At 24.3% G+C, this 18,825-nt stretch overlaps 1 protein-coding gene across 2 annotated transcripts in view; it reads right to left on the reverse strand.

The window, feature by feature from the left end:
• Nucleotides 1-287: 287 nt before the first annotated feature.
• The window catches only part of LOC145265430 (nicolin-1-like), a 69,021-nt gene continuing 50,483 nt past the window's right edge, over nucleotides 288-18,825 (reverse strand). Inside the window, exons 5-7 of one of the 2 annotated variants that reach the window (XM_080121263.1) lie at nucleotides 11,631-11,705; nucleotides 6,940-7,044; nucleotides 288-1,009 (exon numbers count right to left, since the gene is read on the reverse strand). In XM_080121263.1, coding sequence (XP_079977389.1) covers nucleotides 974-1,009; nucleotides 6,940-7,044; nucleotides 11,631-11,705 — 216 coding nt within the window. In that variant the 3' untranslated portion in view covers nucleotides 288-973. The remainder of the gene's footprint in view (nucleotides 1,010-6,939; nucleotides 7,045-11,630; nucleotides 11,706-18,825) is intronic. The other variant, XM_080121264.1, reaches the window with a different exon arrangement.

Consider the following 18,825-nt stretch of genomic DNA (forward strand, 5'->3'; position numbering starts at 1 on the left):
TACACACATATATATATATATACATACACACATATATATATATATATACATACACATATATATATATATATACATACACATATATATATATATATATACATATATATACATACACATATATATACATAAATTAATTAAAATGAATTTTTAAAAGAATATGCAAATTAGCTAGATCTTTTGCAGATGAATGCAATTCTACGACCCATATATAACAAAGTTGCATTTTCTTTTTAAATAAATAGGAAAAAGGGTTTTTAATATAAATATCAATATACAAAAAAACAAAATTTATAAGAGTGTAAATTTTTTATTGTTTCTCTATCTTTATTCTTCTGTTATTAATATTTTTCCATATTATCAAAAACTGACTTCAACAGAAGGAAAGTCTCTTCTCTGTAGGCTGTACAGAAAGGAAGTGTCTGATTTGAAGAGACGTTTTTCAAACAGATTAAGCAAAATGTTGAATATTGAATCTCATGTTCTGAAAATAACACCTGGTAGGAATAAATAAAACCTACTTAACACAGACACACACCTGGCTGGAAGGAACAAAATACAATTGATTTACATGTCAAGAAAAAAAAAATGGTGAAAAATCTGCAAAAGTCATCTGCAGACAGAAATACACGTCACTAAATTAACATTTTGTCAACATTAATGGCACAGGTACAATCCAAAAACAGATATTTAAACTGAAAAATGTTACATAAACTAACCCAAATTGAATAGAGATAGTCATTTGGCTGGTATGTTCACAAAATAAACCTCCATTAATTCAACCTTCTCACTCAACTTGTTTCATTATATTTTTATACGTTAGTATTTGTTGTCATTCTTTTAAACACAGCTGTAACCATATTCTTGGGTGATGGAAAATTTTTGATTCTATTCTTTGAAGTGTTAGAATATCTTCTGGAGATTTTTAAGCGTTAACATCAGTCACAATCTTCTGGTTACAGAATTTCAGAACTTCTCAGGTCAGCAAATTTATGTCATATGTTCCCTCAATCTGAAAAAAAAAAAAAAAAAAAAAAGAATTGAAACAACAGCCTAACTCTCAACACTGTTAGACTACAAATATACTTTAATAATACTATTTTTGTTAGTATATATGATTTATGAACATATACTTCTCTACACACTACAAAAAGGTAATGCTTTGGAGGATGGTATCATGACAAATTAAACATATACTACACTACAACGTTATACGTTTATTTTTTATTACCATATTTTTCTGTTTAGTTACATTATTGTTTCAGCTACGCGACCGTTTTTTGGCCGTCATATAGCCTCCTCAGACTTTTACAGAAATGTTCGTTTATGGTGGAATGAAAGAGTGAATGATGTCAGGGGAGGGGTGTGAGAAAAACGGAAAAAGAAGAAGGGAAAAGGGGGAAGGTGGGAGGGGGTGCTTGGTAGGTCGGGAGTGTTTTAGTTTTGGAGTTCAAAAACATTAGCTGGTTGTGAGGAGTCTGGGAAGTTCATCTCTGGTGTGGCTAAGGACATAGGGATACATGGAGGGGGGAGGGAGATACGTAGGGGTAAGAAGAGGGGGGTTACTTTAAATTTCGAGTTCTAAGGTTTAGGTTGTTGGCGTCTCGTTGGTGAGATGATTTCTTGATAAGTATGTCTTGACCTGTTGGGTGTTCGCTTAGGTTGGGAGGCGGGGAGGGGCTATGATTCGGTTTATCTATTTGATTTTTATTTGTTGTTAAGTGCTTTGAGAAGGTTAGCCTGGGGCCATGCGCACGCACACACATAAAGAAACGCGCACATGTATACATACATCTCCACCTCGGCATGTAAACACATGCGCATATGCATACATATACACCCGCATTGCTCCCGTTGACCTCAACTGACCTTAAAGTGTTGAGTTGAGTACATATGCGTAAGCATGGATGCGCACATATACACACACAGAGACATCCATGCAGGCATATACATGAGCCTACATGCATATATTGATTCAGACATACATGCATCCCCACGCATATATGCAAGCATACGCGCACATACAGATACTTATACTCATGAACACATACATCGACATACACACAGCTGCACGCTCATACATACATATGTGGACAGCAGGTAGCGGGCACATATACTCTCACATACACATACATATACAAGTTAATTCTTTCTAGTATTCTTTTGCTAATTTTTCCTATTTCGGGCTTAGTGGGGTTTATGAGTCTAGTTTGAGGTTTTACCTCAAAGTTGGGTTTGTGGTCCTTAAGCATAATGTAGGCTTCTTTGTTCGCTAGTTTTCCGACTCTGTTGCTAATGTTGAGTGTCTCAGTTTTGTTTTTGCTATCTAAATTGATGTCTTTGATTAGATCTATATCCGATGTTTTATAGTTGGTGATGATGTTTTCTTTAAGCAGTTTTAGGTATTTTTGTTTTGGGATTTTGTAGAAGTTATGTGTCTTGTCAGCTTTGACATACAGTAATTTGGATGAGTTAATGTTTTTGACTAGTTTGTCTAGGTGGTGTTGGATGAGTTTTTTCTGTGGTGAAAGGATACTTTGTTGGTAAGTTCCATGAGATCTGTTTCGAAGTTGTGGAGTAGGTAAACAATTGGAGCTGTATCCTTATTGACGAATCCGTGGTAGTCCTTGTGGTTGTTCCTTTCATCTTTTCCCTTTAGAAAGAAATATGCTTTCTATCGCATCCTTCTGATTAGTTCTTCCATTCTTAGGTCAAAAAACATTCGCATGGCTGAAACAATAATGTAACTAAACAGAAAAATATGGTAATAAAAAATAAAACGCATATTTGCGCTACAACAGTATTGAGCACTTTCTTCAGGTTTTTATTAATTACCATTTCTACTAAATATATATATATATATATATATATATATATATATATATATAAGAGGTATATTTGGTAAAAAAACAAGGATAAAAGTGCTCAATACGTTAGTAGAGCTAAATATAAAATTTTAACTTTATATAAACTAGCATGGGTACCCGGCGTTGCCCGGGTGTTTTGAGGTATATGCTGAGCAAAAAAAAAAAAAGGTCAATTTTTTAAAATTTGACCCCTATTATGACCTCTTAAAATTTATTGTTTTGGGCTCAAATCAAGTTATTAAGTTAGATCCATGTCCAAGGAACCTATATCTGAAATTTTAAGTGTTTAGACTCAAAATTGTCGGAGGAGTTTGGTAGAGTTCTCAAAGGTCAAATCGTTGAACTTTGATCCCTTAATCGTCAAATTTCAGTCTGAAAACCGATCACATTGATTTTCCCAAATCTCAGTACCCTGTATACTGAAAATTGACAGAGTTATTGCGTATGGAAATGTACACACACAGACAGACACTTTCACTTTTATAGATATATAGATTATAGTGATTCAATGAATTTCCAAAAACCTTTTTTGAAATGAAATGTTTGAGTTTCACATCAAAGATTTTTATTATTCTAATTATCTCCTTAACCTATAGGGTTTCTTATAAAGGCATGTACCCTATTTGCTAAAGTCAGTGAGACATGGAAAATCAAAGTAAAAAATAATTGATTAATCAGAAGTCATATAGCAAGGGCATTTGAAGAAAGGATATAAAAATTTTAGATCCAAATTACGTGGTAAAATCCATGGTGACTGTTCTTTAAACCAGTGAGGTAATAAGATCCAAGCTGTATATTGGGTAATCCGCATAACTTAGTAGATATCCGGGTCGGGCATATTTCTGGAGAAATTCTTCTTTATGGGTCCAGTGAAAAGTATTTTAAAGTCTGGTGGAAACCTTTTTATTAGAACCTATATTATTACTGGAGTGAAGCGTTAGGTGTATCGGAATTTTTGACACCTCTAACAGAAAACTGCGGATAAAATATAAAAAACTCGTAGTTTCTCTTTTAAAGTGGGTTGTTTATTTTCTGTATGGAATATACTTTCAAAATAAACTATTAAAGTTGTTTAAAAAATAATAGAAATATTTTTTATTTAAAAAAAAACAGTGTTTACAAAGTGCCGGTAGGCGTTCAACCAGCCACTTTTTTTACGTATGAAATCAATTGAATTTTACCAGTGAAATTTTTTTCAATTTTTAAACTTTAAAATTCTATAAAAATTTTTCTATTGGTTCAATTTTTATGATATTTTGAGGGTCAATGTGAAATTTTATGATCTTTCCAATAAACTGTATATAATATTTTAGACAAACTTTTTTTTAAATTCACCCCCTCCCCCGCCATTTTGAAATGTCTATTAAAATTTAAATAATTAATTTACTCACCAAAGTTATATATCACAAATTGAAGATAAAATATCAATAAAATATTCTAATTTAAAACAAAAAAGATGTGATTTTTTAAATTTACCTGTAAAGTCCAAAGTGTAAAACCTTTCTTTTTTAAAACTACATTGATTTTTTTTAAAATGAAAGCTCATGTTATGCTTATATCCTCAAGTAAATACCAGATGCTGACGACAATTTTTTCTATTTCATTCAATGTTTTCTTTTTTTAGATATTTAAGAAAAAAATTCACTTGATAAAGTAGAAATAAAATATAATAATCAAAAACTCGTGTATTTCATTAAGAGAATCAAAAAAAAAATCGGTTGACTGAGTTTTTTGTTTAACGACAAAAACTTATAAGTGAATGCATGCTTTTTTTCACCTATGGAGGCCCCAAAATACTAATTTTGGTTAACAGCATGCAATAAAAAGAGATATTAATTATGGCGTTTATAAGTCACCCTAAGATAATCACAAAAAAAAAAATCAGAGATTTGTCTCCCTTTATTTGAACAGTCAAAAAATCTGAGTTCGCGTTTTTTTTAATCATTGTTTAAAAAAGTATTGTATTTAAAAAGGATATGGAATATAAGTATAAATATGGATAAATTCTTAATAATGAAAGTACATATTGAACAGAATTTTTTATAGGTAAGTGATTTTTTTATAATCGAAGTAAAATTTCGTTGATTTTCTTTAAAACTTTTTTAAAGAAAACTGATTTAAAAAAAGAAATATTGCATAATTTGCTATTAAACTTGTTATTTTTGTAAAATTGGATCTTTGCTCCTTTAATTGAAAAAAATAGGATTTGAATTACATTTTTCAAGTAGTTATAAGCTTCGAAAGATAGTAAGTTGATTTATTCAAGTTGGCATTTTTAATGGCCGCTTCTGATACACCTAGTGAAGCGTTAGTGGTAAGGAGACAAGGTAATAATGAAGGGATAGAGGGTGGTTGAACACGTGTGTGTGTGTATATATATATATATAGCAGAAAGTGATCTCTTTAGACAAAGTTCAAAACACCCATAAAAAAGGTTGACCGATCGCTTAAGTAGGTCATGTTGTGTAACGGACATAGAAAGGGCAGGAAAAAGAGAAAGAAAAAGAGAAAATAAAAGAAAAGAAAAAAGGAAAAAAACGCAAATGAAATAATACGTTTTTCAAACTAACCACCCTTTAAACTAATTAAACTAATTTCATCTTAATTTCTTTAATCTGTTTAAATCGAATTAATTCAGTCAACTCAGATAATATCATTTAATGCATAAGGTGCTACTCTGGTTAATTTTATATGCATTGATAATGTCCTTTAAATGAAGTTTTAGAATATAATAATGTTTGTGAGTAATTTGTAAAACTAAGGATAAGCGTATTAATAGAACTTGTTATTTTTATTTTATAATCCTAACGGAAATACTTTACTGTTAAATAAAAATAATAATACCTTATTGAAAAGTATCCAAAAATCGGTAATAATAATATTTAATAATATTTAACTGTGATATTTTAATACATGCTTATTTTTATTATTATTTTAATACATGTTTATTTTTATTATTATTTTGGTACATGTTTATTTTTATTATTATTTTAATTCATGTTTATTTTTATTATTATTTTCATACATATTATTTTAATTATTATTTTAATACACGCTTATTTTTATTGTTGTATTAATTCATGTTTATTTTTATTATTATTTTGGTACATGATTATTTTTATTTTGGTACATGTTTATTTTTATTATTATTTTGGTACATGATTATTTTTATTTTGGTACATGATTATTTTTATTATTATTTTAATACATGTTTATTTTTATTATTTTGATATATATTTATTTTTATTATTATTTTAATACCTGTTTATTTTTATTATTATTTTAATACATGTTTATTTTTATTATTATTTTAATACCTGTTTATTTTTATTATTATTTTAATACCTGTTTATTTTATTATTATTTTCATACATGTTTATTTTTATTATTATTTTAATACATGTTTATTTTTATTATTATTTTAATACATGTTTATTTTTATTATTATTTTGATACATGTTTATTTTTATTATTTTAATACATGTTTATTTTATAATTATTTTAGTATGTTTATTTTTATAATTATTTTAATACATATTTGTTTTTATTATTATTTTAATGCATATTTATTTTTATTATGATTTTAATACATATTTATTTTTATTATGATTTTAATACATATTTATTTTTATTATGCTTTTAATACATATTTATTTTTATTATGATTTTAATACATATTTATTTTTATTATGCTTTTAATACATATTTATTTTTATTATTATTTTGATACATATCTATTTTTATTATTATTTTAATACATATTTATTGTTATTATTATTTTAATACATATTTATTGTTATTATGATTTTAATACATATTTATTTTTATTATTATTTTAATTCATGTTTATTTTTATTATTATTTTACTAAATGTTTATTTTTATTATTATGTTAATACATGTTTATTTTATTATTATTTAATTCATGTTTCTTTTATTATGATTTTAATAGATTGTTATTATTTTATTAACAGAATATATCCAAAATGGCAGTCACATTTAGAGAAAGAGACCCCAACACGCTAAAATTGAAATATAAAGAGTTAACATTTTATGTAAAATTCTTTATATATTACCTCATATCTACCTAATGATGTGCCACATTCGACATTTGATGCCTGCTGAGTAAGAGCCCACATTTGTTGCATTGTTGAAGAGATAGCTGCAACATCAAGGTCAAGCTTGGAAAAAAAACAAAAAAAAGAATATTAGTTTGAATAATTCAATTGATGCAAATTATCAATCATTATCTAAAAAATTATATGATGTTAAAAACGTTTTTTAAAATATAGATAGAATGAAGGTTGCTTGTTTAAAGGAAAAGAGTAGGACATCTCCTAAATTAGTGGAATGGTAAAGATCTGAATGCCCAAAATCAACTCAGATGAGTCTCAAGTTTTATATTCTTTTTGGAATATAAAAATAAATTATATATCTTTGATATGTCCCACGAAAAGAATATATTCGTTAGAAGTAGCAGAGTGGACCTTGCTACAGTTTTGAGTAATAATCTTATGAGTTACCTTACTGAATGAGTGTTTGGGGTCGAAGCTGGTACTCCTAGTGTGAGGCTTGCAGTGTACCTTTCAGCATCCGTCCGAGATGATTCTACCAGTCAGAATTTATGGTTTAACCAGTCAATAATATTCTTGTAAAGAGAGAAAACCCAATGGATGTACCCTTATTCGTTGCATGAATTTTTCATATAAAATGGTTGTTCACTCCTATACACGTGTTCAATTTTCAGTTGAAGGTCGCAGCCCAAATAATTAATTCTTCAAACACTCTTCAAACAAAGCAACAAGATTAACCTATTTGTTGAAGAGGAATCATTTCTTCAGGAACTGGTGTAATGCTGTGCTTTTCTAGAGATATCCTCACAGCAGCTAGGCAGTTCTTCACTAAACAATAATACAGTATGAGACTTTGTTGGATTGTTCTCACCTTGCAAGATTGGAATATTTTGGATCTTTTTCATGTATTTCCTCTTGCCTGATGAAGAAAGTTCAAGATTGATCAATAATGAAGAGGTTGAGTTGACAATGAATCCTCAGCTTACAATTTTGATAAGAAATAGATTGGTTATCCAAACATTTTTCTGACACATTCTTCTTGGAAGTCTCCATGTTTTTCTAACTTGCGCTGATATAAAGTTGAAATTTTCCTCAAATAGAACCATTAACTCAATGATGAAAACTTTTTTCAAAACAGCGGATATTATTTCAGTTAATAAAATATGAGCTGGTGCTCTAAGTCAGATACAACATGCCAATCATAATAGACATCAAACAATGATAGTCTTTGCTTATTTTTACTTGCAAGTTTTGAATGATTTCCTTTATTAACGAAATGAATTACTCTATTGGTGACATTAAGAGCTTAATTGAGAGTCTCACAATATATCTTCAAAGCATCAGAAACAATCTTCAGAACTTCATTGTGTCTCCATATATAGATTCTCAGATTGTATTCATATCCAGTGAAAGTATGTTTGAGGCAGTTTTACCACATACAAGGGGTGTGCAATAAGTAATACCCCTGACCCACTTCCCATAGCAGTAGAGCAACGAAACTTGGCACAGTTATTAGTCTTTCTCTACATAGGAACCACCCAGAGTTATGCATTTCTCCCATGATGGAGCTCTGGAGACCGTTTTTGAAGAACACCCCAAGTTGGTCCTCCAACCACGACATGACTTCAGAAATCAAGGCTGCATCATCTGGGAAAAGCTTTCCTTTCAAAAACAACTTCATGGTTGGGAAGAGGTGAAAGTCAGAGGGTGCAAGGTCAGGAGAGTAGGGAGGATGGGGAAGGATTTCATAACCACACGCCTGTGCTTCTGATCTGGCGACATGCGAGTTGTGGACCAGAGCGTTGTCCTGCAGGAGGAGGGTACCTTTGCTGATCTTGCCCCACCTCTTGATTTTGATAGCTTCCCTTAATTTCCTCAAAAGTGAAGCATAATAGGCTCCTGTAATTGTGGTACCCTTTGCCAGGAAATCTGTCATCACTACTCCGTCCTGGTCCCAGAAGACTGTGAGCATGACCTTGCCAGTGGAGCGCTGCACCCTTGCCTTCTTTGGAGGTGGTGAGTCCAAGTGCTTCCACTGCATTGACTGGGCTTTGGTCTGGATCATAGTATAACCAGACCAATACTGCACCAACCACACTGGGTGTTCTTAACCTCGTCGGATTCCACCCGATATGAAAGGTGTTCTTTCGATCGTACATTGTCCCGTCACAAGTTGGCCTGTTGATCGTCTTCACCCACTGTGTTTTCATGGTGGGGCGCTTTGCCTCTCAATTGAATCATCTCCTACCCTGTGTAGGTAGTCTCCGGGTACATCAATCACTCCGTTGGTCCTTGCGGCTTGCTGCAAATGAAGAGTCCTCACCACAAACAAACAGAACTCCGGTTTATAACAATAACAAACTATTTATTAATTTCATTACTTCATAACAGCTACTGTCTGAATTGACTATAGCAGTGAAACAATGTAAGACCAGACCAGTCACAGATTTCCCATTAACACAGGTTAATTAACATCATAACATCAGGCCCTAAGGGCTCCCAAATCGGGAGCGCCTGACCAGTTCAACCATTCAGTTTGCTGGCTACGACTCTACCTTTTTTAGAATTCTTTTTCCTAAATCCAACCCCTTTTCCCCACCTCTCCTTCAGAGAGTGGTTACAAACACCCTTTCTTTCTTCCTCTTAGAGCTTACCCTTCGTCTTGTCCACTCAACACCTCTCTTTCTCTCTGTTCTCCTAATTTCTACTCCTCCTCTTCGAACTTATCTCTACCAAATTTCAACCCTCATTTGCACTGAAGTTTTTACTTATCAAATTAGGAGTGATTAGTCATTCCAGGTCGAACAATGCTTGGCGGCGACCCCTACCCTTGACCCCCATTCTAAGTTGTCAGCCTTAATCAGCTAAGGATCTCTGGATCTCTTCATACCTCTCAGAGATTTTAAAAACAACCCTTCATGTTAACAGATATATAACGACAATGAGATAAAAACAATCAGACATCAACACCCCCTCTTCTGCCTTCTCTTCCTCTATCCCGTCTGGTCAAACACCCCTCTCTCACCGCAATATGCACCTCGCTGCATGCATTCATGACACCAATAGTGTCATAATAGTGATGAACCCAGGTTTCATCCTGTGTAATCAGTCTTTTGAAAAACTTTGGCTCATCTTCTTGGCACATCTCCAAATTCACCCTCGAGCACTCAACGCGTTTTCACTTCTGGAATGGTGTGAGCAACGTGGGAATCCATCTGGCAGACATCTTATGCATATGCAAATGGTCATGAATGATAATTTCCACAGACCCTGTACTAATCTTGACATCTTGGGCTATTTGGCGAATAGTAATGCACCGATCTTCCAAAATGGCAGCCTCAACTTGACGGACAGATGCCTCATCAATGGCAGAAGCGGGGTCGACCAGGTCTGGGAGCTGTTTCCACAGTCTTCCGGTCATGTTTGAATTCACGATGCCAGCATTTTACAAGGTCATATGATAGTGCCTTATCACCATAAGTTTCTTTCATTTCATCAAGTCTCCTGTGGTGTGCGTCCTTTCAAATACAAAAACTGGATCACTGCTCGACATTCAACAGGCTCCATTTGACACCTGACTCAGTTCAAACATCTGTAAAACAGAAACCACAATTAGTTCAGAGCTGTAATTTGCCACATAACCCATGGAGAGATAAATCATTGCACATGCAAAATTTCAGCTAGATCAGACAACTGGAAGTGGGTCAGGGGCATTACTTATTGCACACCCCTCGTATTCTGCATCCGTTGGATGTAGTCAACTCTCAAGCATGTATTTTTGACTGATGTTGGTAAAATGTTATAGACTATGACTATTAAGAAAACTTAATTTTTTAAGCTTGAAATGTTTGACGTGTTGTGATATTTCTGTCTTTTGTACTCTCTCACTCGGTTTATACACCTTGCTTATTTTGCTTTACAGCTTTAACAATACGCTTGGTGCATATTTGTTTATTCATGCAAATTTAACAAAATATTTTGTATAGATTGGATCTGGTGATCATTATTACAAAATTTTAACTAAGATTTTCAAAAATTCTTTTTATGTTTAAAGCTATTTATATTTTATTTTTCAAAGTTACTTCTCCATTTCTATATTAAGTGGAAATAGAAGAAAATCAAATCAATAACTTTGTGCTGTCCCAAAAAGAACAAAAATAAAAAAACATGCTTTCACATAAAGATGTGAATTCTACAATTTTGGACCAATGAAAAATGATTCCTGCTCGTTCAAAGCAATAAACTTAGGGAACCAATGTGTGAAATACCAGTTTCTAATAAAAAAAACAGTAACTCTCCAAACAAAAACAAAGAATCCAATAAAGCTAGAAACACACCATCTCTTTTGGTGGACCTTCTCAATCATGCATTTTTCTTCATGTTTTTCATTCTCAGTGATACATTTCTGAACATATGATCGTTGTCTCATCCAAGCCAGGTACTATGCTACAGGTTTTTGCACTCCTACATGTTCATAATGAACCCTATTACTTTTAGACTATATGATTGTTACATACATGGCCACATGTTTGTGCAATTTGAATTGAATAGGATCAAACACTTTTCAAATTATTCTTTTACATTTTCTTTCAACATTTAGATTTGATTAGATTTTAAAACATGATAAAGGTTATTAATTAAAAATTACTAAAATAACCACCTTCTCTATAGTTCTAAGTACATTTTATATTTACTTTTTTCTGATTTTCCATTTTTATTGATGCTTCTTTCTTCAAGTCATAAAACGGATTGTAAGTTAAATAATTGTTCTGAAAAGTAAAGAATACAAAATTAAAATGAAGAAAATGGAAAAGAAGTACAATAATAAAAATAATTTGTTAAATATAAAATTAAAATTAAATAGAAAAGAAGTACCATAATAAAAAATCATTTTTTTAATATACAATGAAAATGAAGGCAATAGAAAAGAAGTGCAATAATAAACAATAATTTCTTTAATATAAAATTAAAATGAAATAGAAAAGAAGTACAATGATAAACAAATTTGTTTAATATAAAATTTAAATGAAAAAAATAGAAAAGAAGTAAAATAAAATAAATTTGTTTAATATGAAATTTAAATGAAAGAAATAGAAAAGAAGTACAATAATACAAAATAATTTGTTTAGTATGAAATTAAAATGAAGGAAATAGAAAAGAATACACTAATAAAAAATAATTAGTGTAATACAAAAATAAAATGAAAGAAGTAGAAAAGAAGTACAAAAATACAAAATAATTTGTTTAACACAAAATTAAAATGAAATAGAAAAGAAGTACTATGATAAAAAATAATTTAATATGAAATAAAAATGAAGGAAATAGAAAAGAAGTACAATAATAAATAATAATTTGCTTAATATAAAAACAAAATGAAATAGAAAAGAAGTACAATAATAATAATACTCTTTTTAATACAAAATGAAAATGAAAGAAGTAGAAATGAAGCACAATAATAAAAAATAATTTGTTTAATATAAAATTAAAATGAAAGAAATAGAAAAGAGTTACAATAATAAAAAATAATTTGTTTAATACAAAATTAAAATGAAAGAAATAGTAAAGAAGTACAATAATAAAATAATTTGTTTAATATAAAATTAAAATGAAATAAAAAGTACGATAATGAAAAATAATTTGTTTAATATAAAATTAAAATGAAAGAAATAGAACAGTACAATAATAAAAATAATTTCTTTAATATAAAATTAAAATGAAATAGAAAAGAAGTACAATAATAAAAAATAATTTGTTTAATATAAAATTCAAATGAAATAGAAAAGAAGTACAATAATAAAAAATTATTTGTTTAATATAAAATTACAATGAAAGAAATAGAAAAGTACAATAATAAAAATAATTTGTTTAATATAAAATTAAAATGAAAGAAATAGAACAGTACAATAATAAAAAGTATTTGTTTAATATAAAATTAAAATGAAATAGAAAAGAAGTACAATAATAAAAAATAATTTGTTTAATATAAAATTAAAATGAAAGAAATAGAAAAGAGTTACAATAATAAAAAATAATTTGTTTAATACAAAATTAAAATGAAAGAAATAGTAAAGAAGTACAATAATAGGATCAAACAATACTTTTCAAATTATTCTTTTACATTTTCTTTCAACATTTAGATTTGATTAGATTTTAAAACATGATAAAGGTTATTAATTAAAAATTACTAAAAAAATAAAAAATAATTTGTTTAATATAAAATTACAAAGAAATAGAAAAGAAGTACAATAATAAAAAATAATTTGTTTAATATAAAATTAAAATTAAAATAAAAGAAATAGAAATGAAGTACAATAATAAAAAATAATTTGTTTAATATAAAATTAAAATTAAAATAAAAGAAATAGAAATGAAGTACAATAATAAAAAATAATTTGTTTAATATAAAATTACAAAGAAATAGAAAAGAAGTACAATAATAAAAAATAATTTGTTTAATATAAAATTAAAATGAAAGAAATAGAAAAGTACAATAATAAAAAATAATTTGTTTAATATAAATTCAAATTAAATAGAAAAGAAGTACAATAATAAAAAATAATTTGTTTAATATAAAATTAAAATGAAAGAAATAGAAAAGTACAATAATAAAAAATAATTTGTTTAATATAAAATTAAAATTAAAATAAAAGAAATAGAAATGAAGTACAATAATAAAAGATAATTTGTTTAATATAAAATTAAAATTAAAATAAAAGAAATAGAAATGAAGTACAATAATAAAAAATAATTTGTTTAATATAAAATTAAAATGAAATAGAAAAGTACAATAATGAAAAAAAATTTGTTTAATATAAAATTACAAAGAAATAGAAAAGAAGTACAATAATAAAAAATAATTTGTTTAATATAAAATTAAAATGAAATAGAAAAGAAGTACAATAATAAAAAAAATTTGTTTAATATAAAATTACAAAGAAATAGAAAAGAAGTACAATTATAAAAAATAATTTGTTTAATAGAAAATTAAAATGAAAGAAGTAGAAAAGTACAATAATTAAAAATAATTTGTTTAATATAAAATTAAAATGAAAGAAATAGAAAAGAAGTACAATAACAAAAAATAATTTGTTTAATATAAAATTAAAATGAAATAGAAAAGAAGTACAATAATAATAAATAATTTGTTTAATATAAAATTACAAAGAAATAGAAAAGAAGTACAATAATAAAAAGTAATTTGTTTAATATAAAATTAAAATGAAAGAAGTAGAAAAGAAGTACAATAATAAAAAATAATTTGTTTAATATAAAATTAAAATGAAATAAAAAGAAGTAACATAATAAAAAATAATTTGTTTAATATAAAATTAAAATGAAATAAAAAGAAGTACAATAATAAAAAATAATTTGTTTAATATAAAATTAAAATAAAAGAAATAGAAAAGAAGTACAATAATAAAAAATAATTTGTTTAATATAAAATTAAAATGAAAGAAGTAGAAAAGAAGTACAATAATAAAAATAATTTGTTTAATATAAAATTAAAATGAAATAAAAAGAAGTACAATAATGAAAAATAATTTGTTTAATATAAAATTAAAATGAATGAAATAGAAAAGAAGTACAATAATAAAAAATAATTTGTTTAATATAAAATTAAAATGAAATAAAAAGAAGTACAATAATGAAAAATAATTTGTTTAATATAAAATTAAAACGAAAGAAGTAGAAAAGAAGTACAATAATAAAAATAATTTGTTTAATATAAAATTAAAATGAAAGAAGTAGAAAAGAAGTACAATAATAAAAATAATTTGTTTAATATGAAATTAAAATGAAATAGAAAAGAAATAGAAATGAAGTACAATAATAAAAAATAATTTGTTTAATATAAAATTAAAATAAAAGTAGAAAAGAAGTACAATAATAAAAAATAATTTGTTTAATATAAAATTAAAATTAAAAAAAAAGAAATAGAAATGAAGTACAATATTAAAAAAACAATTTGTTTAATATAAAATTAAAATGAAATAAAAAGAAGTACAATAATGAAAAATAATTTGTTTAATATAAAATTAAAATGAAATAGAAAAGAAGTACAATAATAAAAAATAATTTGTTTAATATAAAATTAAAATGAAAGAAGTAGAAAAGAAGTACAATAAAAATAATTCGTTTAATATAAAATTAAAATGAAAGAAATAGAAAAGAAGTACAAAAATAAAAAATAATTTGTTTAATATAAAATTACAAAGAAATAGAAAAGAAGTACAATAATAAAAAATAATTTGTTTAATATAAAATTAAAATTAAAATAAAAGAAATAGAAATGAAGTACAATAATAAAAAATAATTTGTTTAATATAAAATTAAAATAAAAGAAATAAAAATAAAGTACAATAATAAAAAATAATTTGTTTAATATAAAATTAAAATGAAAGAAATAGAAAAGAAGTACAATAATAAAAAATAATTTGTTTAATATAAAATTAAAATGAAATAGAAAAGAAGTACAATAATAAAAATAATTTGTTTAATATAAAATTAAAATAAAAGAAGTAGAAAAGAAGTACAATAATAAAAAATAATTTGTTTAATATAAAATTAAAATGAAATAGAAAAGAAGTACAATAATAAAAAATAATTTGTTTAATATAAAATTAAAATGAAAGAAGTAGAAAAGAGTTACAATAATAAAAAATAATTTGTTTAATATAAAATTAAAATGAAATAGAAATAAAAATTTGTTTAATATAAAATTAAAATGAAAGAAATAGAAAAGAAATACAATAATAAAAAATAATTTGTTTAATATAAAATAGAAAAGAAGTACAATAATAAAAAATAATTTGTTTAATATAAAATTAAAATGAAAGAAGTAGAAAAGAAGTACAATAATAATTAAATTAAAAGAAATAGAAAAGCAGTACAATAATAAAAATAATTTGTTTAATATAAAATTAAAATGAAAGAAATAGAAAAGAAGTACAATAATGAAAAATAATTTGTTTAATATAAAATTAAAATGAAATAGAAAAGAAGTACAATAATAAAAATAATTTGTTTAATATAAAATTAAAATGAAATAGAAAAGAAGTACAATAATAAAACTAATTTGTTTAATACAAAATTAAAATAAAAGTAGAAAAGAAGTACAAAAATAAAAAATAATTTCTTTAATATAAAATTAAAATGAAATAGAAAAGTACAATAATAAAAATAATTTGTTTAATATAAAATTAAAATGAAATAGAAAAGAAGTACAATAATAAAAATAATTTGTTTAATATTAATTTAAAATAAAAGTAGAAAAGAAGTACAAAAATAAAAAATAATTTGTTTAATATAAAATTAAAATGAAATAGAAAAGAAGTACAATAATAAAAAATAATTTGTTTAATATAAATTCAAATTAAATAGAAAAGAAGTACAATAATAAAAAATAATTTGTTTAATATAAAATTAAAATGAAATAGAAAAGAAGTACAATAATAAAAAATAATTTGTTTAATATAAAATTAAAATGAAAGAAATAGAAAAGAAGTACAATAATAAAAAATAATTTGTTTAATATAAAATTAAAATGAAAGAAATAGAAAAGAAGTACAATAATAAAAAATAATTTGTTTAATATAAAATTAAAATGAAATAGAAATGAAGTACAATAATAAAAAATAATTTGTTTAATATGAAATGAAAATGAAATAGAAAAGTACAATAATAAAAAATAATTTCTTTAATATAAAATTAAAATGAAATAGAAAAGAAGTACAATAATGAAAATAATTTGTTTAATATAAAATTAAAATGAAAGAGAAAAGTACAATAATAAAAAATAATTTGTGTAATATAAAATTAAAATGAAAGAAATAGAAAAGAAGTACAATAATAAAAAATAATTTGTTTAATATAAAATTAAAATGAAAGAAATAGAAAAGAAGTACAATAATAAAATTTGTTTAATATAAAATTAAAAGAAAAGAAACAGAAAAGAAGTACAATAATAAAAAATAATTTGTTTAATATAAAATTAAAATGAAAGAAGTAGAAAAGAAGTACAATAAAAATAATTTGTTTAATATAAAATTAAAATTAAAGAAATAGAAAAGAAGTACAAAAATAAAAAATAATTTGTTTAATATAAAATTACAAAGAAATAGAAAAGAAGTACAATAATAAAAAATAATTTGTTTAATATAAAATTAAAATTAAAATAAAAGAAATAGAAATGAAGTACAATAATAAAAAATAATTTGTTTAATATAAAATTAAAATGAAAGAAATAGAAAAGAAGTACAATAATAAAAAATAATTTGCTTAATATAAATTTAAAATTAAAATGAAAGAAATAGTAAAGAAGTACAATAATAAAAAAATAATTTGTTTAATATAAAATTAAAATGAAAGAAATAGAAAAGAAGTACAATAATGAAAAATAATTTGTTTAATATAAAATTAAAATGAAATAGAAAAGTACAATCATAAAAATAATTTGTTTAATATAAAATTAAAATGAAATAGAAAAGAAGTACAATAATAAAAATAATTTGTTTAATATAAAATTAAAATAAAAGAAGTAGAAAAGAAGTACAATAATAAAAAATAATTTGTTTAATATAAAATTAAAATGAAATAGAAAAGAAGTACAATAATAAAAATAATTCGTTTAATATAAAATTAAAATAAAAGAAGTAGAAAAGAAGTACAATAATAAAAAATAATTTGTTTAATATAAATTTAAAATAAAAGAAGTAGAAAAGAAGTACAATAATAAAAAATAATTTGTTTAATATAAAATTAAAATAAAAGAAATAGAAAAGAAGTACAATAATAAAAAATAATTTGTTTAATATAAAATTAAAATGAAAGAAATAGAAAAGAAGTACAATAATAAAAAATAATTTGTTTAATATAAAATTAAAATGAAAGAAGTAGAAAAGAAGTACAATAAAAATAATTTGTTTAATATAAAATTAAAATGAAAGAAATAGAAAAGAAGTACAAAAATAAAAAATAATTTGTTTAATATACAATTAAAATTAAAATAAAAGAAATAGAAATGAAGTACAATAATAAAAAATAATTTGTTTAATATAAAATTAAAATTAAAATAAAAGAAATAGAAATGAAGTACAATAATAAAAAATAATTTGTTTAATATAAAATTAAAATTAAAATAAAAGAAATAGAAATGAAGTACAATAATAAAAAATAATTTGTTTAATATAAAATTAAAATAAAAGAAATAGAAAAGAAGTACAATAATAAAAAATAATTTGTTTAATATAAAATTAAAATGAAATAAAAAGAAGTACAATAATGAAAAATAATTTGTTTCATATAAAATTAAAATGAAAGAAGTAGAAAAGTAGTACAATAATAAAAAATAATTTGTTTAATATAAAATTAAAATAAAAGAAATAGAAATGAAGTACAATAATAAAAAATAATTTGTTTAATATAAAATTAAAATGAAAGAAGTAGAAAAGTACAATAAAAATAATTTGTTTAATATAAAATTAAAATGAAAGAAATAGAAAAGAAGTACAATAATAAAAAATAATTTGTTTAATATAAAATTAAAATAAAAGAAATAGAAATGAAGTACAATAATAAAAAATAATTTGTTTAATATAAAATTAAAATGAAAGAAGTAGAAAAGAAGTACAATAAAAATAATTTGTTTAATATAAAATTAAAATGAAAGAAATAGAAAAGAAGTACAATAATAAAAAATAATTTGTTTAATACAAAATTAAAATGAAAGAAATAGAAAAGAAGTACAATAATAAAAAATAATTTGTTTAATATAAAATTAAAATTAAAATAAAAGAAATAGAAATGAAGTACAATAATAAAAAATAATTTGTTTAATATAAAATTAAAATGAAAGAAGTAGAAAAGAAGTACAATAAAAATAATTTGTTT

The sequence above is a fragment of the Euprymna scolopes genome, chromosome 40 (genome assembly GCF_053919585.1).
Source record: "Euprymna scolopes isolate OS-2025 chromosome 40, ASM5391958v1, whole genome shotgun sequence".
Lineage (NCBI taxonomy): Eukaryota > Metazoa > Mollusca > Cephalopoda > Sepiida > Sepiolidae > Euprymna > Euprymna scolopes.